Raw genomic sequence first — 25,000 nt, 5'->3', positions numbered from 1 at the left:
TCTCTCTGTGTCTCATCTAGGTTCTGTCTGGGGGGGGTCTCTAATCAGCTTGTCTCTCTCTGTGTCTCATCTAGGTTCTGTCTGGGGGGGGGTCTCTAATCAGCTTGTCTCTCTCTGTGTCTCATCTAGGTTCTGTCTGGGGGGGGTCTCTAATCAGCTTGTCTCTCTCTGTGTCTCATCTAGGTTCTGTCTGGGGGGGGGGTCTCTAATCAGCTTGTCTCTCTCTGTGTCTCATCTAGGTTCTGTCTGGGGGGGGGGGTCTCTAATCAGCTTGTCTCTCTCTGTGTCTCATCTAGGTTCTGTCTGGGGGGGGTCTCTAATCAGCACGTCTCTCTCTGTGTCTCATCTAGGTTCTGTCTGGGGGGGGTCTCTAATCAGCTTGTCTCTCTCTGTGTCTCATCTAGGTTCTGTCTGGGGGGGGTCTCTAATCAGCTTGTCTCTCTCTGTGTCTCATCTAGGTTCTGTCTGGGGGGGGGTCTCTAATCAGCTTGTCTCTCTCTGTGTCTCATCTAGGTTCTGTCTGGGGGGGGTCTCTAATCAGCTTGTCTCTCTGTGTCTCATCTAGGTTCTGTCTGGGGGGGGGTCTCTAATCAGCTTGTCTCTCTCTGTGTCTCATCTAGGTTCTGTCTGGGGGGGGTCTCTAATCAGCTCGTCTCTCTCTGTCTCATCTAGGTTCTGTCTGGGGGGGGTCTCTAATCAGCTTGTCTCTCTCTGTGTCTCATCTAGGTTCTGTCTGGGGGGGGTCTCTAATCAGCTTGGGCAGGAACACGCCTGAGACGGAACCCCCACTCTGAGTCTCCGCCCGGTCTTCTGCACATCCTCCCAGACCAGCTAGATGACAACCAATAACATCCTCATGCACCTTCTCTTAAATGTCAAAACATACACATTTCAATCTTCATGAAACCTTTAAAGGATATATTGTTGTGGTGTGGTCCTTGCTAGTGAACCATCACGTTAAGGCTGAGCAAGGAGATGGATTTTATTTCACGAGCTGAAGGCAGCAACACAAAAGACAACGTTACACACAGGAGAAGGTAAGCATCACTAAACTGGTATGCAGCATTGACAGTATCCAGAGACACACAACTCTGCCTGACCAATCAGTCATCTGCAGTGTTTTCACGTCACCATATGGTACTGGGTCCACAGCCCTGGAACCTCGATAGAGGTGGTACTAGAAATAGCACGACTCAACCCGGGTTGTCCTGGTTTTTGACCGGTGGAAAGCTACAAAAAAGCGAGTCGAGCCGGGCAGAGCCACGCCAATGCCAGTGGTGGAAATGGGGCTATTCAGCTGGGACAGCTATGACAGCTTGTCCCGAAGAAGAACTGGGGAGATCGTGTTGAATGCAAAGCTGAAATCCACAAACAAGATCCTGGCATAGAGGTGCCAGAGGGGATTATAGGTGCTGCGTTAGGGTTAGCGAGGCCGCCGAGCTGCATATGCGAGCCCCCCGCTTCAGCGCCATGGCAGAGTGTAGGTCCTGAAGGGGTGGCAGGCTGCACCCGACCACCTTTTCAGCATGGTGGATGATGCACTACAGTCTGGAGATGTCCTTGTGGGCAGCAGCAGCAGACCAGATGGTGATGGAGGAGGTGAGGATGGACTCGAGGGTGGACGTGTAGAAAAGTACCAACGTTGCCTTTGGCACCTTGAACTTCCTCAGCCACCACAGGAAGTACATCCTCTGTTGTGCCTTCTTGGTGATGTTCGACTCCCATTTCAGGTTCCAGCTGATGATTAAACCCAGGAAGCGAAAGGACTCCACAGTGTTGACTAGGGAGTCCAGGGTGATGGGAGAGGGTGGGGCTGCATTCCTCCTGTAGTCCACAACCATCTCCACTGTCTTTTGATCATTGAGCTCCAGGCTGTTTTGACTGCACCAAGTCATCAGGTGGTCAATCTCCTGCCTGTACGCAGACTCATCACTATTAGAGATGAGCCCTATGAGAGTGGAGCAGGAGCTTGACGATTGCTCCAGCTTGATGGCTGGAGGTTCAACTGTTGGTATACAGGGAGAAGAAGAATGGAGGGGATGGCACCCCCTGGGCAGCTCTGGCACTGATGGTCCGGGAGTCTTTGACATGCTTCCCCAGCCCATACGTGCTGCTTCCTGTTTGTTAGGAAGTCTGTGGACCATCTGCAGATGGAGTCAGGCACCCTGCTGGGAGAGCTTCTCCTGTAGCAGGGCTGGGATGATCGTATCAAAGGCCGAGCTAAAGTCGGCGTCCGTGTAATGTAGCAGTAGATTCCCTGCCTACCAACATGAGGGTCACAGGTTCGCGCTCCGTGTTACCTCCGCCGTGGTCGGGCATCCATACAAGGACAATTGGCTGTGTCTGTGGGTGGGAAGCCAGAATGAGGGTATGTGTCCCACTAGCGCCTCCTCTGGTCGGTCGGGGCACCTGTTCGGGGTGGAAGGGAACTGGTGGGAATAGAGTAATTCTTCCACGTGCTACGTCCTGCCGGTGGTCAAGGCGACACCCAGGTCTGTAGTCATTTAGTGCCACGGGCCTTGTCTTTATTCACATGCCGGAGGCGGAGCCGATGCTCAAAATTGTAAACTGCAGTACACCCTCCCAGCCACTGAGCACCGAACCGATACATCTGGCGCTGTGGAGCACCTAAAAACTTCGGCACTTGCATGTGAATAAAAGGCTCGGTACTGGAAAGTACTAACGCTACTACGGTATTTGGGAGTGCCAGGGCACCCACATCTTATAACAACATTGTCTTGGAGGTGGGTACAGTTGTATTGACATGTTGTTAACAGGCAGGCAGGCAGGCGGTAGGTATATTGACATGTTGCTAGCAGGCAGGCAGGCAGGCGGTAGGTAGGTATATTGACATGTTAACAGGCAGGCAGGCAGTAGGTAGGTATATTGACATGTTAACAGGCAGGCAGTAGGTAGGTATATTGACATGTTGTTAACAGGCAGGCGGTAGGTAGGTATATTGACATGTTGCTAGCAGGCAGGCGGTAGGTATATTGACATGTTGCTAGCAGGCAGGCAGGCAGACAGTAGGTAGGTATATTGACATGTTAACAGGCAGGCAGGCGGTAGGTATATTGACATGTTGCTAGCAGGCAGGCAGGCAGGCGGTATATTGACATGTTAACAGGTAGGCAGGCAGGCAGGCGGTAGGTATATTGACATGTTGCTAGCAGGCAGGCGGTAGGTATATTGACATGTTGCTAGCAGGCAGGCAGGCAGGCGGTAGGTAGGTATATTGACATGTTGCTAGCAGGCAGGCAGGCGGTATATTGACATGTTGTTAAGAGGTAGGCAGGCAGGCGGTAGGTAGGTATATTGACATGTTGCTAGCAGGCAGGCGGTAGGTATATTGACATGTTGCTAGCAGGCAGGCAGGCAGGCGGTAGGTAGGTATATTGACATGTTGTTAGCAGGCAGGCAGGCAGGCGGTAGGTAGGTATATTGACATGTTGCTAGCAGGCAGGCAGGCGGTAGGTATATTGACATGTTAACAGGCAGGCAGGCGGTAGGTATATTGACATGTTGCTAGCAGGCAGGCAGGCAGGCGGTATATTGACATGTTAACAGGTAGGCAGGCAGGCAGGGGGTAGGTAGGTATATTGACATGTTAAAACAGGCAGGCGGTAGGTAGGTATATTGACATGTTAACAGGCAGGCAGGCGGTAGGTATATTGACATGTTAACAGGCAGGCAGGCGGTAGGTAGGTATATTGACATGTTAACAGGCAGGCAGGCGGTAGGTATATTGACATGTTAACAGGCAGGCAGGTGGTAGGTAGGTATACTGACATGTTGCTAGCAGGCAGGCATGCGGTATATTGACATGTTAACAGGCAGGCAGGCAGGCGGTATATTGACATGTTAACAGGCAGGCAGGCGGTAGGCTATTGACGTGTTGCTAGCAGGCAGGCAGGCAGGCGGTAGGCTATATTGACATGTTATTAACAGGCAGGCAGGCGGTAGGTAGGCTATATTGACATGTTATTAACAGGCAGGCGGTAGGTAGGTATATTGACATGTTAACAGGCAGGCAGGTGGTAGGCTATTGACGTGTTGCTACTAGCAGGCAGGCAGGCAGGCGGTAGGTATATTGACTTGTAGGCAGGCAGGCGGTAGGTATATTGACATGTTATTAACAGGCAGGCAGGCGGTAGGTAGGCTATATTGACATGTTATTAACAGGCAGGCGGTAGGTAGGTATATTGACATGTTAACAGGCAGGCAGGTGGTAGGCTATTGACGTGTTGTTGCTAGCAGGCAGGCAGGCAGGCGGTAGGTATATTGACTTGTAGGCAGGCAGGCGGTAGGTATATTGACATGTTAACAGGCAGGCAGGCAGGCGGTATATTGACATGTTAACAGGCAGGCAGGCGGTAGGCTATTGACGTGTTGCTAGCAGGCAGGCAGGCAGGCAGGCGGTAGGCTATATTGACATGTTATTAACAGGCAGGCAGGCGGTAGGTAGGTAGGCTATATTGACATGTTATTAACAGGCAGGCGGTAGGTAGGTATATTGACATGTTAACAGGCAGGCAGGTGGTAGGCTATTGACGTGTTGCTAGCAGGCAGGCAGGCGGTAGGTATATTGACATGTTAACAGGCAGGCAGGCGGTAGGTATATTGACATGTTAGCAGGCAGGCGGTAGGTAGGTATATTGACATGTTGCTAGCAGGCAGGCAGGTGGTATATTGACATGTTAACAGGCAGGCAGGCGGTAGGCTATTGACGTGTTGCTAGCAGGCAGGCAGGCAGGCGGTAGGCTATATTGACATGTTATTAACAGGCAGGCGGTAGGTAGGTAGGCTATATTGACATGTTAACAGGCAGGCAGGCAGGCGGTAGGTAGGTAGGTAGGTAGGTATATTGACATGTTATTAACAGGCAGGCAGGCAGGCAGGCAGGCGGTAGGTAGGTATATTGACATGTTAACAGGCAGGCAGGTGGTAGGCTATTGACGTGTTATTAACAGGCAGGCAGGCAGGCGGTAGGCTATATTGACATGTTAACAGGCAGGCAGGCGGTAGGCTATTGACGTGTTGCTAGCAGGCAGGCAGGCAGGCAGTAGGAGCAGAGGGCTGATCTCTGCCTCCAGAGGTCATTCTCACTACAGTTGCCACTTGTTGCCAAAAGCAGCTCCGCGCTCAAACATTCAACAGCAACACATTTCGCCTCTTTATTCCGCCGCTACAGTATCTCTCTATCTCCGCCGCTACAGTAGCCTATCTCTCTCCGCCGCTACAGTATCTCTCTATCGGCAGCGGCTGTCTGGATGTTGAATGCGGAACATTATCAGTTCTGACTCAGAAAGGAGACGACTGTGACCTGGCTGCTATTTCGGCGCATCTGACGGAGAGAAGCATGGTTGATAACACAAGTATAGCAACTAAATCTGCTTTGGTAAGCGGCCAGCTTTCTATTCACATGGATTATTAGTCTCAAGTATTGTGTTTCCCTGTTCTTTAACTAATGCAGTTAATACCTTGCAGTATATGTGACACCTTTACTAACTTTAATAGTAGTTTCATCTAAAGCCAGCGGTGTTTTACGCACTTGGCGCAAGTTTTGACCGCTGACTTTTTGGTTGTTTTGTACAGTTTGAAGCCACGTAACGAAAGGAGCTCATGTCTCAGGGTAATAAGGCTGCATGGTGGAGCGTGTAGGCTGTGTTTTCATCTTTTAAAGTGCATGTGATAGCCTAGTATTGGTGGAGGATGTGTTTTCCTCTTATAAATTGATACATGTCATAGTACTGACTCGTCCGCTCCGCTCCGCAGCAAGCCTCGTTCTCCTCCGCCGGTGTTGGGAGCCTCCCCCTCCTGGCTCCAGGCTCCGCCGCCTCGCACAGCGCCTTCCCCAGCTCTGCCCCCCACCAGCCCGGCTGCAGCGGCATGAAGCTGGAGGCGGTGATGGAGAACCTGCAGCGGCAGCAGGCGGCGCGGCTGGCCCTGGAAGAGAAGCTCCGGCAGGCGGAGAAAGAGAAGGACCTGCGCTCCGTGGTGGAGTCCCAGATGCACCAGCAAGCCCTGGCTTTCCGCCACTACCAGGCGGCGGTGCGGGGGGCGCTGGCCGCCGGGGTCGTCGCCTCGCCAGCCGGGCTGACGCTCCCTCACATGGAGGTGCGCAGGCGGCCGGAGAGAGCCGACGGGGACCTAGATACCTCCGTGGAGCGAGACGAGGACGGGGAGGACGCGGAGGAGCAGGGCGGCATGGACGGAGAGGAGGAGGAGGAGGACATGGGGGACATGGAGGGCGGGCTGGAGCACTACCCGCGCAGCCAGCCGGGGCTCCAGGGAGCCGGCTTGTCTCCACAGAGCGCCCCGGTGCATCTGATGGCCAGAGCTCCGCAGGGCTTCACCTCGGCCCGGCACCCAGAGTCTCCAGCGCCGCACGCACAGGCACAGCACCACGAGTGGACCTACGAGGAGCAGTTCAAACAGGTACAACCAGCACCCGTCCGTCCGTCCGTCCGCCCCTCTGTCCGTCTGTCTGTCTGTCACTGGCCTACTGGAGGCTACTAAACTTCAGCTCTTCTCACAGAGGCTCCTGTGTGTTTCTCTACTTCACCGAGTTTGACAGGAGCTTATTGGAGTTATGCTTTACGCAGTTGTTCTCTGCAATAATAAGTTGACAAGCAGTGATTTTCATCCCTGCAATAAATTGCTGTATTGATGAGTGACTGACACGTCATGATGATTATGAGTGACTGACACGTGACGTCATGCTTGTTTTGTTTGGTAAAAAAAAATATATAGGCTACTTTGATTTTTTTTTTTAACTTTTTATAGCCTTCTCCTATTTCTAGCGTCTCACTTCCCTGTGAAGGGCCCCATGAAATATGGTTGAAAACATTCGCTATGAGGCTCCTATGTAGGCTACTTTTCAAATGAATATACTGCCCATTGTGCTTGTGTTTGATACAGCCATAATGAGCCTTATTTATTAGTTTAAGCACAACACAAAGATAATGTTCATGAATCCGGAAAGTTGACTGAAGTTGAACTAATTATGTCATAGCTGTAAAAACTGGTCAAAAAGCTGAACCACTGAGTGTCTGATCTGTCAACTACCAAATATGCTTCAACTGAGGCTCCTGGCAAGCAAATAAATAACTAAAAAATGAGACTAGTCTAGTAGACATGAACAGTCTGGCAGTCATCTAAATGACTTAACTTGTACAGTCTTTCTGGCAGTCATCTAAATTCTAAAGGACTTAACGCGTGTGTTGCATTGTGTACAGTGATTATCGAGTGATTTGAGAGAAGCAATTTCTCCTAAACAGCTTTTTGTTTTCTTACCGATATTACTGACAGTGCCAAGTTAGCTTGATTGATATACACGTCTCTATATTTCCAGTTCCCAGGCTCCACAGATGATGCAGATCTATAATCTGTAAGCGCTTGTGGACGAGGCACATCATTGTTTATTTATGACGGATCATTATAGAGACTTCCCTAAATGTGATGTGTACATTAGCCTCTGCATTAGCGCTGCACATTAAAGCAGAAAATGCAATTTAAATATGGCTGAAACCAATAGCCTTCATATACACTGCAGGCTATTAAGTGTGGGAGATGGATAGGAGAGCTTGTCCAAAGAACATTCGCTGCACAATTTGCATCTGTTCTATGTACAAGTCAATGATTCACTAGTCATCTAGTTATTAGGCTTATTCTCCTTATAGGAGACTTCTTTGCAATGATGTAATTTGAGGTTACTTGACATTTATCAGCACACAGGATATGATGTAACTAATTTACATCAGTTATCAGATGTTACACATGGTGGCTTAACTCTTCTGAAGTCGGCTATTTCAGTCGCAGTGTTGATTTGATCTATTTCAAGTCCATACACATTATATCATAGGGCTGGGCAATAAATTGATATTATATTAATATTGTGATGTGAGACTATGGTGATATGGCATACTGTCTTTTTGTCTTTTCCTGCTTTTATAGGCTGCATTGAAGTGATGTCATTTATTTTCTGAACTTACCACACTGTTCTAGCTGTTGTGATGTGGGTATTTGCCTTTACTCACTTAGTCATTAGATCCACATTACTGGTGATTATTTATCCAAAAATATCATTATGTCAATATTTTGTGAAAGCACCAAGTTACAACTGAACATTTAGCCCACTTTGTGTACAGAGCTATATAGAGTGTATCGCCATTCAGCCTAAAAACATTGAGATATGATTTTTCTTTGGTCCATATCGCCCAACCCTCGTATATCATTCTATGCAGAATATTGTCTGCTGTAAAGTCTCCTATTTGGATTAAGACTATTTTTTTCCCTACATGTTCAGATCAGAGCAGACGATCCACACTGTCCGGTTCAAAGATTCCCCAGGATGGTCAGTTACTGTGGGGGTCATTTGTATGTAATGGTCACGGGACAATAAAAGGATGCTTATGGCTGCTAGGCAGACAGAGTGGAGCCAGCATACTAAGCATGCTCAAAGCTGCAAAACAAAACCACATTTGAAGGCAGTAAATGCATCTTTGGAAATAGGAACAAGATGTGGGCTAAATATAAAAGGCCCCGCTAAGGTGGAGAAGTTTTAATCTGATCTTAAACCAAAGACAGCAGCCAATGTTTACAGTACTCCTAAATCACTTCTCTATAGTTTGTCAATTCATCTCTATCACAAACACCCAAAAGCTAGACATGGAAGAATGCATCGCCAGACAGTTACAAATCGATACAAATGTGTGAAGATTCAAAAATTAATCGAAATGCTTTTTATCCGTTTTTCTTTGACAAAGAAAAGGAAATATGCAATCATTACAAAGTTTGTGTTTTGCAGTTATACCCTACCTCAGAAATAAAAAAGGATTATTTAATTTCCTAAAGAAAAGATACGAAAAAATACAGTATTTTGTGTTTTTTGTCTAAGTAATAATTAAAGGAATGTTTTTTAGTCATAATTTCATTTGTCTGCAATCTCATTTAGTAAAAAAAAAAAAAAATCATCGTATCGTGAATGTATCGAATCGTGAGTTGATTGTATCGTTACATCCCTACCAAAAACAGAATTTATTTGTCTTTAGACAAGACAAGCCATATTTGTTTTAGTTTTCTTTGATTGAGATAGTTTTCTTTTGAAAAGTTTGATGTGTTAAATTCAGCTGGATGGTAGTTTGACGTGTTAAATTCAGCTGGATGGTAGTTTGACATGTTAAATTCAGCTGGATGGTAGTTTGATGTGTTAAATTCAGCTGGATGGTAGTTTGACATGTTAAATTCAGCTGAATGGTAGTTTGACATGTTAAATTCAGCTGGATGGTAGTTTGATGTGTTAAATGTAGCTGGATGGTAGTTTGACATGTTAAATTCAGCTGGATGGTAGTTTGACATGTTAAATTCAGCTGGATGGTAGTTTGACATGTTAAATTCAGCTGGATGGTAGTTTGACATGTTAAATTCAGCTGGATGGTAGTTTGACATGTTAAATTCAGCTGGATGGTAGTTTGATGTGTTAAATTCAGCTGGATGGTAGTTTGACATGTTAAATTCAGCTGGATGGTAGTTTGACATGTTAAATTCAGCTGGATGGTAGTTTGACATGTTAAATTCAGCTGGATGGTAGTTTGACATGTTAAATTCAGCTGGATGGTAGTTTGATGTGTTAAATTCAGCTGGATGGTAGTTTGACATGTTAAATTCAGCTGGATGGTAGTTTGACATGTTAAATTCAGCTGGATGGTAGTTTGATGTGTTAAATGTAGCTGGATGGTAGTTTGACATGATAAATTCAGCTGGATGGTAGTTTGACATGTTAAATTCAGCTGGATGGTAGCCGACAGCCGTAGGCTGAAATATGTGATTGTAATGAGTGGTGACGGTCAGGTGATAAAAGCGTTACAGTAATGAGCCAGGAGAGGACAGACGCACAGCGACACAATCTCAAATCTAAAGACACGAGAGCGTAAAAACATCAAAGACATTCCTTACAGTCGCAAAAAAGAAAGACAGAAAAAAGACGCTGCGCGGAAAAGACAAAAGACCTGAGGCCGAGAGAGGGAGAGAAAGAGTATTTTTCTGTATTTTCCTGTTTGTAGTACTTGTACTATGTGCTTTGGCAACATTGTAAGTCACTATGGTCATGCCAATAAAGCTTCTTTGAATTGTCTTGAATTGAATTGAGAGAGAGAGACATACAGAGAGAGAAAGAGAGAGAGACATACAGAGAGATAGAGAGAGCGAGAGAGAGGGAGAGAGAGAGACGTACAGTGATAGAGAAAGAGAGGAGGGGAGAGAAAGAGGGACCGAGAGTGAGAGAAAGAGAGAGAGAGAGAGTGAGAGAGAGAGAGTAGTTCTATATTGCATATAGTTTTGGCAGCAGCTCAGGAAATGCAGGAAACTGGACCTGGAGGTATTCCTGCCTGGCTCACACCCAAAAATGCTGGGATCTCCCTCCCTGAGTGTGTGTGTGTGTGTGTGTGTGTGTGTGTGTGTGTGTGTGTGTGTGTGTGTGTGTGTGTGTGTATGTGTGTGTGCGTGTGCGTGCTTGCGTGTGTGTGTGGCTGGAAGTCGGCTTGTTGCCAAACTATTACGAAACAAAGCAATGACGTGCTCTTACACACTATTTACAAGCATGCATGCAGGCAGACTGTACTGATATAGCTGATATTATTTCACTACATCAACATGAATAATTACTCTTAGAATCACAGCTGTAAAAAGTCAGGTTATTATCATGAGGGATTTATTCACGGCTTGATTCATAGAGACACTAGTAATGAAGGGATTCCCCCGTGCATTTTGTGCAGGTTTAATGTTAGTCATGTTATTAACATGTCATGTTATTAACATGTCATTAACCTTTTGTGTAGGTTTAATGTTAGTCATGTTATTAACATGTCATGTTATTAACATGTCATTAACCTTTTGTGCAGGTTTAATGTTAGTCATGTTATTAACATGTCATGTTATTAACATGTCATTAACCTTTTGTGCAGGTTTAATGTTAGTCATGTTATTAACATGTCATGTTATTAACATGTCATTAACCTTTTGTGCAGGTTTAATGTTAGTCATGTTATTAACATGTCATGTTATTAACATGTCATTAACCTTTTGTGCAGGTTTAATGTTAGTCATGTTATTAACATGTCATGTTATTAACATGTCATTAACCTTTTGTGCAGGTTTACAGGGTTAGTCATGATATTAACCAAAAGTTCCTGTCTCCATTTTAAATTAAATTAGAACGTAAGCAGTCAAACATCAACGGGTGTTTAAAGTGGTTTTGATGGGATCTCCTCCATTAAGAACTCCATGTCAATTTGACATTTTGAGGGATTACTGTTTTTTATTGATTTATTTTTGTGTGTGGACCTGTCACTCACCTAGAAGCTTCTGCTAGATGTTTCTCTGTAGGCTCTAAGCAGGACCTGTCACTCACCTAGAAGCTTCTGCTAGATGTTTCTCTGTAGGCTCTAAGCAGGACCTGTCACTCACCTAGAAGCTTCTGCTAGATGTTTCTCTGTCTGTAAGCTCTAAGCAGGACCTGTCACTCACCTAGAAGCTTCTGCTAGATGTTTCTCTGTCTGTAAGCTCTAAGCAGGACCTGTCACTCACCTAGAAGATTCTGCTAGATGTTTCTCTGTCTGTAAGCTCTAAGCAGGACCTGTCACATACCTAGAAGCTTCTGCTAGATGCTTCTCTGTAGGCTCTAAGCAGGACCTGTCACTCGCCTAGAAGCTTCTGCTAGATGCTTCTCTGTAGGCTCTAAGCAGGACCTGTCACTCACCTAGAAGCTTCTGCTAGATGTTTCTCTGTCTGTAAGCTCTAAGCAGGACCTGTCACTCGCCTAGAAGCTTCTGCTAGATGTTTCTTTGTCTGTAGGCTCTAAGCAGGACCTGTCACTCGCCCAGAAGCTTCTGCTAGATGTTTCTCTGTCTGTAGGCTCTAAGCAGGACCTGTCACTCGCCTAGAAGCTTCTGCTAGATGTTTCTCTGTAGGCTCTAAGCAGGACCTGTCACTCGCCCAGAAGCTTCTGCTAGATGTTTCTCTGTAGGCTCTAAGCAGGACTGTCACTCGCCTAGAAGCTTCTGCTAGATGTTTCTCTGTAAGCTCCAAGCAGGACCTGTCACTCACCCAGAAGCTTCTGCTAGATGATTCTTTGTCTGTAAGCTCTAAGCAGGACCTGTCACTCACCCAGAAGCTTCTGCTAGATGTTTGTCTGTAAGCTCTAAGCAGGACCTGTCACTCACCTAGAAGCTTCTGCTAGATGTTTCTCTGTAGGCTCTAAGCAGGACCTGTCACTTACCCAGAAGCTTCTGCTAGATGTTTCTCTGTAGGCTCTAAGCAGGACCTGTCACTCACCTAGAAGCTTCTGCTAGATGTTTCTCTGTAGGCTCTAAGCAGGACCTGTCACTCGCCTAGAAGATTCTGCTAGATGTTTCTTTGTCTGTAGGCTCTAAGCAGGACCTGTCACTCACCTAGAAGATTCTGCTAGATGTTTCTCTGTAAGCTCTAAGCAGGACCTGTCACTCACCTAGAAGATTCTGCTAGATGTTTCTTTGTCTGTAGGCTCTAAGCAGGACCTGTCACTCGCCTAGAAGATTCTGCTAGATGTTTCTCTGTCTGTAAGCTCTAAGCAGGACCTGTCACTCACCTAGAAGATTCTGCTAGATGTTTCTTTGTCTGTAGGCTCTAAGCAGGACCTGTCACTCACCTAGAAGATTCTGCTAGATGTTTCTCTGTCTGTAGGCTCTAAGCAGGACCTGTCACTCACCTAGAAGATTCTGCTAGATGTTTCTCTGTCTGTAGGCTCTAAGCAGGACCTGTCACTCGCCTAGAAGATTCTGCTAGATGTTTCTTTGTCTGTAGGCTCTAAGCAGGACCTGTCACTCACCTAGAAGCTTCTGCTAGATGTTTCTCTGTAGGCTCTAAGCAGGACCTGTCACTCACCTAGAAGCTTCTGCTAGATGTTTCTCTGTAGGCTCTAAGCAGGACCTGTCACTCACCCAGAAGCTTCTGCTAGATGTTTCTCTGTAGGCTCTAAGCAGGACCTGTCACTCGCCTAGAAGATTCTGCTAGATGTTTCTTTGTCTGTAAGCTCTAAGCAGGACCTGTCACTCACCCAGAAGCTTCTGCTAGATGTTTCTGGTGTTTCAGACATATACTATGGCTGTGCAATAAAATCGATACGGCAATCTAACACAATACTTTTTTTCTGGGATACTGTATTTCCCATATTGATTTTTTTGCACAGCTGTGTGGTCAGTGACACAATAAGAATACTTTTTATTTCAGTGCGTTCATTAAGTCACTCAACACTCTGTAGTTTTGACTAAATTTGTCCACTAAGTTATCAATATAAAGTGATGTAGATATTATTACACTACCTGGGTGGTACACAGTGTGTTGTATTTTTAGCTCTATTTTTTTATTTTTAGTAAATTGCGTAGAGTTTTGCATATATCGCAATATGTATTGTATCGCAATGTATCGTCATACAATCGTATCGTGACCCATGTATCGTGATACGTATCGCATCGTGAGGTCCTTGCCAATACCCAGCCCTAATATATACACACACACACACAGTATATATATATATATATATATATATATATATATATATATATATATATATATATATATACACATATACATACACACACACACACACATATATATATATATACACTGTGTGTGTGTGTGTGTGTGTGTGTGTGTGTGTGTGTGTGTGTGTGTGTGTGTGTGTGTGTATATATATATATATATACCCGAGTGAGAATGCCATATGATGAGCCTGTCATTGTCATGAAAAGAAACCGTACCCACTACAGGAAAATCCTTAAACAAAATCCTACTGATCATGCCATTCAGAAATGCATCAGCAACCATCCCATTCCATGAAATGAAATCTTTTGTGGAACCACTCCTTCTTTGGCTCGCACCTCTCCCACTTGTTTTTCCAACAACTAGAGAAAAGGTGGAGGAGGAGGAGGAGGAGGAGGAGGAGGGGCCTCAGCTCAGCTGTACCGGTGTATGATTTCACTCCCAGCGTCAGCTCCCCCCCTGCTCCCCTCCCCCCCTGCCACTGAAATCATCTATCTCTATAGAGAGCCAAAGTCATGCCTACTTCCTGCTTCCACATATGAACCAGCGTCTGAACAAATATGAATGGTGGTGAACGGTGAAAAATTATCGTTCTTTTGGGATCCCCTATATATCCTGTATAGATAACGTTGCATGTCAAGAAAGTCGCAGTTTGTCGCATAACTGAAACGTAATGTTTAGTTTCATATGAAACTGCTGAATCTACTGCATCTGTCATCTCACAGCATCACCATTGCTTATGCGACTGGTTGTGTGTCTTTCTGATGTAGAACTTATCCTGCAACAGTTTGACCACAAACTGACACTTTCTCGACTTGCAAAGTCATATTTTAAATGAGCAAACATGTAGTACCTCATGGCACAATTCAAATGGGATAAAAAAAAATTGTCTCTCTTGTAAATGAAATAATGAAGTTTAATAATTCATCAATTTGTTGGGGACCCCCTGGAACTCCCTCAAGGACCCCTGGTGGTCCCCGGACCGCACGTTGAGAACCACCACTTTAATGCAATGGACCAGAGGAGCGACTTCACGCAAGAAGGAAATGAGACAATTGGGAAATCATAGAGAGGAAGACAGACAGCGAGGATTAAGCTGCAGGAAGCCCAAGCCTCTCTCTCTCTCTCTCTCACACACACACACACACACACACACACACACACACACACACACACACACACACACACACACACAGTCGTTTCTCGCCCGGGGTTTATTCTCGAGACGTCATCCTGTGTAGGGGGGTGTGAATCTTTGGGGATCTCACAATTCAATCTTCTGATTCCTGGGGTCATGATTCGATTCATAATCGATTTAGGATTCAAACCAATTCTCGATTCAGAATTGATTCTTGATTGGATACATAGGGGCATTTCAGGATCTACTCCCGTCCTGTTTTTTTCAGTTTTTTCCTTTGAAAAAGTTCACTTTTCAACTGATTGCAATAATGTAAACACAGTCCACGCAAAGAAAAAGGTCACATGTATTCATGCTAAACTTCTCAGTTCTCAGTGACTTAAAGAAAAAAAAATTAAGTAATAATACAAAAAAATAAAAGGGAAAAAGAATCGATTTGTCGAAGTTGTGAATCGATTCAGAATCGTGGAAGATAAGAATCATGATTCTTACATGAATCGATTTTTTTTTTGGGGGGGGGGACATCCCTAGTCCTGATGTTTCTGCAGCCTGATGTGTTTCTGGTAGCGATCTGCTCACTGCACCCCCACCCACTTTAACCTGGCTGTAAACCCCAGGCAGAGAGACCCCCCCTCTCTGTCCAGAGAGACCACCTCTCTGTCCAGAGAGACCCCCTCTCTGGGCAGAGAGACCCCCCCTCTCTGTCCAGAGAGACCACCTCTCTGGGCAGAGAGACCCCCCCTCTGTCCAGAGAGACCACCTCTCTGGACAGAGAGACCCCCTCTCTGTCCAGAGAGACCACCTCTCTGGACAGAGAGACCCCCTCTCTGTCCAGAGAGACCACCTCTCTGGACAGAGAGACCCCCTCTCTGGGCAGAGAGACTCCCTCTCTGTCCAGAGAGGTCTCTGGACAGAGAGACCCCCTCTCTGTCCAGAGAGACCACCTCTCTGTCCAGAGAGACCCGACAGAGACCACCTCTCTGTCCAGAGAGGTCTCTGGACAGAGCCATATGCTATATTAGCTACTGCACTGTAACTCTTGTGTCAACACACTGTTGCAGATGCGGGTCTTTGCTGGCTGAGGATCTAAGAAGCCCCGCCCCCCCCAGTATTCCTGTGAAGTTAAAACATGCATGAAGGAAAACTTCTCCATATGGCAAAGAGCTTGACACCCCCCCCCCCCCCCACGTACAGGCACCAGCCCCCTCCTCCTAACAGATGTACCCTCCCCCCACATACAGGCACCAGCCCCCTCCTCCTGACAGATGTACCCTCCCCCCACATACAGGCACCAGCCTCCTCCTCCTGACAGATGTACCCTCCCCCCACATACAGGCACCAGCCCCCTCCTCCTGACAGATGTACCCTCCCCCCCACATACAGGCACCAGCCCCCTCCTGACAGATGTACCCCCCCCCCCCCCAACGTACAGGCACCAGCCCCCTCCTCCTAACAGATGTACCCTCCCCCCCACGTACAGGCACCAGCCCCCTCCTGACAGATGTACCCTCCCCCCCACATACAGGCACCAGCCCCCTCCTCCTGACAGATGTACCCTCCCCCCCACATACAGGCACCAGCCCCCTCCTGACAGATGTACCCTCCCCCCCACATACAGGCACCAGCCCCCTCCTCCTGACAGATGTACCCTCCCCCCCATACAGGCACCAGCCCCCTCTTCCTGACAGATGTACCCTCCCCCCCATACAGGCACCAGCCCCCTCCTCCTGACAGATGTACCCTCCCCCCACATACAGGCACCAGCCCCCTCCTCCTGACAGATGTACCCTCCCCCCCACATACAGGCACCAGCCCCCTCCTCCTGACAGATGTACCCTCCCCCCCACGTACAGGCACCAGCCTCCTCCTGACAGATGTACCCTCCCCCCCCACGTACAGGCACCAGCCCCCTCCTGACAGATGTACCCTCCCCCCCACATACAGGCACCAGCCCCCTCCTCCTGACAGATGTACCCTCCCCCCCCACGTACAGGCACCAGCCCCCTCCTGACAGATGTACCCTCCCCCCCACGTACAGGCACCAGCCCCCTCCTCCTGACAGATGTACCCTCCACTTTCAAATGTGCTCCGTCACTGGAAATGCATTAACGACATTCCTGGATTCTTTCACTGTGTGCTATTACTTTTATATAGGGGGCTGCCACATGGGGGTGGGGCTGCCACATGGGGGTGGGGCTGCCACATGGGGGTGGGGGGGAGGGGCTGTAAAGGGAGAGAAAAAAAAAAGTGATAGAGGAAGAGGATGATGATTTTAAAGTGGGTGTGCGTGTGTGTGTGCGTGTGCGTGTGTGTGTGCGTGCGTGTGTGTGGTCTTCTATGACAGGAAAGTGATTCTCTTTGCGTTGTGGACTGTTGGTCAGCACAAAAGAAGACATCTTGGGCTTTGGGGAAAAAGTGATTGACATTTTTCACCATTTTGTGTCATTTTATAGACCAAGCGACTAATCAATTAGTCGAGAAAATAATCGACATAATAATATTGATAATATTACCGTCCGCACCGCAGATATATGCCTCCACCAACAAGCGAGCAGTCGACATCCATGTCTGTCCAGACTTTGACGTTTGAGCAAAATGAGACCAAATTCCGTTAAGGCGTTACTGAGGTATGGCGTTACAGAGCTTGAAAATGGCGTTTGTTGAGGTTACAGTGACCTTGACCTTTGACCACCAGATTCAAAAAACACAGGATAATAAGATGTAAATATCCCTTGTGCAAGCACTTACTAGAGAGTCTTTTGATGGTATCTGCAACACTGAAGTGGCTAATGATGGAATTTGACACAGAGGGGCGAGGGTTAAAAGAGTCATTGGAGTCATCAGGTGGTAACCCCCCTTCACCGGCGTTTCGACGACAAAACCACTACACCTCTAGAGGGCTCGTCGGCAACACCTGGCGTCCCAGGTGTGCCCTCCTCTGCTTTCAACCCTCCCCTCTGTGTCGTCTCCCACAGTTTATCAGCAGCACCGGGCAACAGCTTCCGTGCCAACTCCAACTCCTCCATGACAGTGGTATTGATGCACTACAAACTTTGGTTTACATCCCGTTGCTGTGCTTCACTCGACTGATTTGACCTTGCCTTCGCAGATGTATGACAGTCAGAAGGGTATAGTCAACGCGAGGCCTCTGTCCCTCCTCCCTCCAACACGGAAGCCTGTGGGCAACAGCCTCCGTGCCCGAGTCAGACTCCTCCATGACACCATTCTCCCTCAAACACCGAAGCTTGTGGCCCGCCGCTGCGATTCCTGTGGTGCTCTCTTGCACTGTGCTCGTGTTGCTCATAGTCGTTTCCGGTTTACCGCGATATCAGCCGATGAGTCCTCTTCCGCCCCCACTCTCGCAGACTCCGGGGGTATTCTCTTATATTTACTTTTCGTAGCTAAAGCGGGTGTTTCCAACATGCTGAAAAGCCTGGGAAACTACAGCCATGGGAAGCTAACCCATGCCTGTCCCGGTGGGGTCTGAAATACCAAAATGTAATCAGTTCATCCTTAAGTCCAAGTGGACGTTTGAGCCAAATTTGAAGAAATTCCGTCAAGGCGTTCCTGAGAAAACGCGTTAACGATGTAGAAAATGGCGTTCGAGAGGCCACAGTGACCTTGACCTTTGACCTTTGACCACCAAAATCTAATCAGCTCATCCTTGAATCCAAGTGGACGTTTGAGGCAAATTCAATATCTCGTTCCTGAGATATTGCGTTAACGAGGTTGGACATGGCGGTCACAGTGACCTTGAACTTTATATTTAGTTTCTTTCTCCTCTTCTTCCTTCTCCTTTTTTGAACATGCATGTAATTTATTTTCTTGGTATAACATGTGAAACCATGTGGAAAATGCTTGATTGTTTGATTTCATGTTCAAAAATAAAAATCTCATTCATTCATTCATTCATTCATTCATTCAACTTTGAACTTTGACCACCAAAATCTAATCAGTTCATCCTTGAGTCCAATAAATCTTATCATATGGAGGACCCTGGGACAAGATCTTATCAGATGGGGGTCCGTGGTCTAATTTGTATCAGATTAGGGGCCCTGGAGGTGAAAAAGTTTGAGAACCACTGTCCTGGATTATAATCCAGTGTTTTTACCGTAGTATCTGCAATATGACACCAATCACTTTTTGGCGGACCGTCACTTTTTAGCACAACACGTTTTCTTTTCTTTTGCATTCATTCATTCAAGTTAAAGGGGGGGGGGGCGTGGCCAGTGAAAAGGTGGGCGTGGCACAATGCACCATTGAGGTGTTGTACTTGTTCTCTCTGCAAGTGGCTCGTCTCTTTTCATTAAACCAGCTTGTTCAAACAGCCTCCCCATGCAGCCTCGGCCTCAGTGTGTGTGTGTGTGTGTGCTGTGTGCTGTGTGCTGTGTGTGTGTGTGTGTGTGTGTGTGTGTGTGTGTGTGTGTGTGTGGGTTGGGTGTTACTTTTTTAATCGCACCCGCCTGGAATTTCTGCAGCTGCTTGCAAAAGCCCTTGTGTGTTTACGAGATCCCACCGCTCGCCTCTGACTCTGTTTTTTCCATCCGCTCTCTGTGGAAGACGGCCGCCATGTCACGTTATCTCTTCATACCATGTCACGTTATCTCTTCATACCATGTCACGTTATCTCTTCATACCATGTCACGTTATCTCTTCATACCATGTCACGTTATCTCTTCATACCATGTCACGTTATCTCTTCATACCATGTCACGTTATCTCTTCATACCATGTCACGTTATCTCTTCATACCATGTCACGTTATCTCTTCATGTCACGTTATCTCTTCATGTCACGTTATCTCTTCATACCATGTCACGTTATCTCTTCATACCATGTCACGTTATCTCTTCATACCATGTCACGTTATCTCTTCATACCATGTCACGTTATCTCTTCATACCATGTCACGTTATCTCTTCATGTCACGTTATCTCTTCATACCATGTCACGTTATCTCTTCATACCATGTCACGTTATCTCTTCATACCATGTCACGTTATCTCTTCATACCATGTCACGTTATCTCTTCATACCATGTCACGTTATCTCTTCATACCATGTCACGTTATCTCTTCATACCATGTCACGTTATCTCTTCATACCATGTCACGTTATCTCTTCATACCATGTCACGTTATCTCTTCATGTCACGTTATCTCTTCATGTCACGTTATCTCTTCATACCATGTCACGTTATCTCTTCATGTCACGTTATCTCTTCATACCATGTCACGTTATCTCTTCATGTCACGTTATCTCTTCATACCATGTCACGTTATCTCTTCATACCATGTCACGTTATCTCTTCATGTCACGTTATCTCTTCATACCATGTCACGTTATCTCTTCATGTCACGTTATCTCTTCATACCATGTCACGTTATCTCTTCATACCATGTCACGTTATCTCTTCATACCATGTCACGTTATCTCTTCATGTCACGTTATCTCTTCATACCATGTCACGTTATCTCTTCATGTCACGTTATCTCTTCATACCATGTCACGTTATCTCTTCATACCATGTCACGTTATCTCTTCATGTCACGTTATCTCTTCATACCATGTCACGTTATCTCTTCATGTCACGTTATCTCTTCATACCATGTCACGTTATCTCTTCATACCATGACACGTTATCTCTTCATACCATGTCACGTTATCTCTTCATACCATGTCACGTTATCTCTTCATACCATGTCACGTTATCTCTTCATGTCACGTTATCTCTTCATACCATGTCACGTTATCTCTTCATGTCACGTTATCTCTTCATACCATGTCACGTTATCTCTTCATACCATGACACGTTATCTCTTCATACCATGTCACGTTATCTCTTCATACCATTTTATTTATGGATTTGTTTTTCTTTTTTTCTTTCACTCATCCATTCATGGTTATTATTAACAGTGTTCTCAACAGTGTTACTCATGGTTATTAACAGTGTTATCAACAGTGTTATTCATGGTTATTAACAGTGTTATTCATGGTTATTAACAGTGTTATTCATGGTTATTAACAGTGTTATTCATGGTTATTAACAGTGTTATCAACAGTGTTATTCATGGTTATTAACAGTGTTATTCATGGTTATTAACAGTGTTATCAACAGTGTTATTCATGGTTATTAACAGTGTTACTCATGGTTATTAACAGTGTTATCAACAGTGTTACTCATGGTTATTAACAGTGTTACTCATGGTTATTAACAGTGTTATCAACAGTGTTATTCATGGTTATTAACAGTGTTATTCATGGTTATTAACAGCGTTATGGGAGAATGTGGTTTTGGAATGTGGCGCAATGAAATGTTTGACATCATTAGTTGTGGGGGCCCTCAGGGGCCCACAGGGGCCCTTATGGTTTGAGTTATGGGGTTTGGAGCTGCTTACTGTATGAGACTGTATGAGACGTTGCTTTGCTCTCTCACCCAAATCTGACATTTTTCTATAGGATTATTTTTTCGATTGTCCGATGTGATTTTGTGCAGAGTTACGTGACGATCTGTGTTGCTGCACGTAGAGAGAGAACATCAACTATGGTCAAAACAGTCATTCTTCTGCTTTCTCCAATTGTGTTTTCTTGTCAATGAAGTTGAACAATTCATCAATTTTCTGGGGGACCCTGTGGTCCCTGTGGTCCCTGTGGTCCCTGCAGCTCATGTTCACAACCGCTGATCTGAGTACAGTTAGTACTACAAAATACAACACAGTAGCAACATAAGCCACTTCTAAATAGGGAAGCACGATATGGATTTTTACAGCCGATACGATAACCGATAAATATATGCTTCTCCTGGCCGATAAGAGATACGATAAACCAATAATTATTTCACATTTTTGTATTAAAAATGTATTTACCTGTATTTTATGCACACGTGTGTGAAAGAAGAAAGAAAGAAAGGGCAGATGTAGTGAGCAAAGATGGATGATTTAATATTCCATAACTCTGACCTAACCAAATCTGACATCACTATTGTTAACACAAACAACACTTCTGATATAATATTGTTTTAGTAAAGTGTATCACTTAATAGTCAATACAAAAAATAAAGGCTTTTATAGAACCGAAAGCCTATAGCTGCTTAGTCTGCAGATAAAACACAAAAGGCAAAGTAATTTAGATTCTTATTGGCATGTTGCTGGCGTGTGGGTTGTGCCACACTAATAAGCGTACGTGCGAAACACAGTTTAAATATAAAGTCTATGGTCTAAATACCTCAATCAACTGACCTATAGACTCAAACACTGCATCAAGACAACTGACCTATAGACTCAAACACTGCATCAAGACAACTGGTCTATAGACTCAAACACTGCATCAAGACAACTGACCTATAGACTCAAACACTGCATCAAGACAACTGACCTATAGACTCAAACACTGCATCAAGACAACTGACCTATAGACTCAAACACTGCATCAAGACAACTGACCTATAGACTCAAACACTGCATCAAGACAACTAACCTATAGACTCAAACACTGCATCAAGACAACTGACCTATAGACTCAAACACTGCATCAAGACAACTGACCTATAGACTCAAACACTGCATCAAGACAACTGGTCTATAGACTCAAACACTGCATCAAGACAACTGGTCTATAGACTCAAACACTGCATCAAGACAACTGACCTATAGACCCAAACACTGCATCAAGACAACTGGTCTATAGACTCAAACACTGCATCAAGACAACTGACCTATAGACTCAAACACTGCATCAAGACAACTGACCTATAGACTCAAACACTGCATCAAGACAACTGACCTATAGACCCAAACACTGCATCAAGACAACTGGTCTATAGACTCAAACACTGCATCAAGACAACTGACCTATAGACTCAAACACTGCATCAAGACAACTGACCTATAGACTCAAACACTGCATCAAGACAACTGGTCTATAGACTCAAACACTGCATCAAGACAACTGGTCTATAGACTCAAACACTGCATCAAGACAACTGACCTATAGACCCAAACACTGCATCAAGACAACTGACCTATAGACTCAAACACTGCATCAAGACAACTGACCTATAGACTCAAACACTGCATCAAGACAACTGACCTATAGACTCAAACACTGCATCAAGACAACTGGTCTATAGACTCAAACACTGCATCAAGACAACTGAGCTATAGACTCAAACACTGCAGCAAGACAACTGACCTATAGACCCAAACATTGCATCAAGACAACTGACCTATAGACTCAAACACTGCATCAAGACAACTGGTATATAGACTCAAACATTGCATCAAGACAACTGACCTATAGACTCAAACACTGCATCAAGACAACTGGTCTATAGACTCAAACACTGCATCAAGACAACTGACCTATAGACCAAAACACTGCATCAAGACAACTGACCTATAGACTCAAACACTGCATCAAGACAACTGACCTATAGACTCAAACACTGCATCAAGACAACTGGTCTATAGACTCAAACACTGCATCAAGACAACTGGTCTATAGACTCAAACACTGCATCAAGACAACTGGCCTATAGACCCAAACACTGCATCAAGACAACTGACCTATAGACTCAAACACTGCATCAAGACAACTGGTCTATAGACTCAAACACTGCATCAAGACAACTGACCTATAGACTCAAACACTGCATCAAGACAACTGACCTATAGACTCAAACACTGCATCAAGACAACTGACCTATAGACTCAAACACTGCATCAAGACAACTGGTCTATAGACTCAAACACTGCATCAAGACAACTGGTCTATAGACTCAAACACTGCATCAAGACAACTGGCACTATACTTCAGGGCGTCGTTTGCTTTTTGACATTTAATTTAGTGAGCGGGCACTAACGTTTCTCATTCTATAAGCTAATTAGGCTAACATTAGCTAACTAGCTCCTGCAACATTAACTGACTATTGATTGCTATAACGAAGTCCCATTGATTATCGCTGGTTTAGTGAAGCCAATATAACGCACAGCTAATTACAAATGGCTTTGGTGTTCAGGATCTGGTGTTCAGGATGTGCTGTAGGCTGCGTTTCAGACTCAGCTGACTCAAGCTAGCTCTCCTAAAGGCTTGTTGGTCCATTTGAAATCGCAGCACAGGCTCTGTTGTTGAATCTGCTCACTAAGGTGTTAAATGTCCGTTTTCAGGCTATTTCAATGGCCTCATTCAAATGAATGGGAAGTAAAAATCACAACAGTACAAACTGGTCCAGCTGCATATTATGATCTTGATGATCTTGGTGATTAATTCTGGTTCTCATGACCGTCACGTGCTTTCTAAACCCCATGTTCAAACAAACATGTGGAATATTAACAGCACTGTCCAAATGTTCACATTATGCCAAAAAAAACAGTGTAGTGAAGTCGACGTAAACAATAACATCCAGTTTCCTTCATCACTTTAGAAATGCTCCTCTCCAGCTACTCACAGCAGATTAGGGCTGGCCCGAATACAATTTTTACCATTCAGCGCTAAAATATAAATTAAATAAATAGCTGTTGTGCTGCTGAATCCTTCCATCCAGAAAAAGTTCATGTGTCCGGCCCGGTCCGGTCCCATCCCCTCATGTGTTTCAGCAGGCCCACTGTCTCTGACACCTTATGTTCAGCTGGTGCTGCCCACAGCCTCTCCTAGCACAAGTTCTACCTCTTGTGGGAATGCAGGCAGTTATTTGAGACATGATGGCATCATTGGCTGGGGGCAAAGCTACAATCTTACTATCTCCTGTCCTAGCAGCAGTCTAACAAGTGCCTCCTTACATATACAGAGAAAAGAAAACATCGAAAAAGAAAAGAGGAGAATATTCTGCTCCAGCCCGACAGCAAATGATACCAAAAAGTGCTGAAGGGCTACATTGAGAGAGTGTGATCTGATCACTGCTATTCAGCCACAGCTTGTGTATTGAGTCCCCCATAGGCCATGGCAGAGAGGGGAGGCCATGTCCCACATGACTCCATGTGTCAGCATGCATTAGTCTCCATAGCAAACTGTCTCTGCTGACCGCTGCCTCTGCATCTGATACGCCCCCCCCCCCCCCCGCTTCTCTGATTGGTTAGGCCTACCAGCTGAGCTTCTGATTGGTTAGCCCTGCCAGCTGAGCACGCTGCTTCTCATGCCGATCAGCAACCCGAGCAGAGAATGATGTGCCGTAAGTATTTAAAGAAGTCAGAGAAATGCTGCTCACTCAATGTCTAATTCGGGGTCCTGGATGGACACTAACAAAATTGTATCCTGTCCCGTACACTCAGTCACTCGTGTCATTTCCTG

At 45.5% G+C, this 25,000-nt stretch overlaps 1 protein-coding gene across 1 annotated transcript in view; it reads left to right on the top strand.

The window, feature by feature from the left end:
• Positions 1-5,350: 5,350 nt before the first annotated feature.
• The window catches only part of arid3c (AT rich interactive domain 3C (BRIGHT-like)), a gene marked incomplete at its 3' end in the record, with an annotated part of 114,271 nt that continues 94,621 nt past the window's right edge, over positions 5,351-25,000 (top strand). The window contains exons 1-2 of the mRNA XM_083645189.1: positions 5,351-5,398; positions 5,776-6,438. Coding sequence (XP_083501315.1) covers positions 5,360-5,398; positions 5,776-6,438 — 702 coding nt within the window. The 5' untranslated portion in view covers positions 5,351-5,359. The remainder of the gene's footprint in view (positions 5,399-5,775; positions 6,439-25,000) is intronic.

This window comes from Poromitra crassiceps, assembly GCF_964638095.1.
Source record: "Poromitra crassiceps genome assembly, chromosome: 10".
Lineage (NCBI taxonomy): Eukaryota > Metazoa > Chordata > Actinopteri > Beryciformes > Melamphaidae > Poromitra > Poromitra crassiceps.
This window is presented reverse-complemented; position numbering and strand designations above follow the sequence as displayed.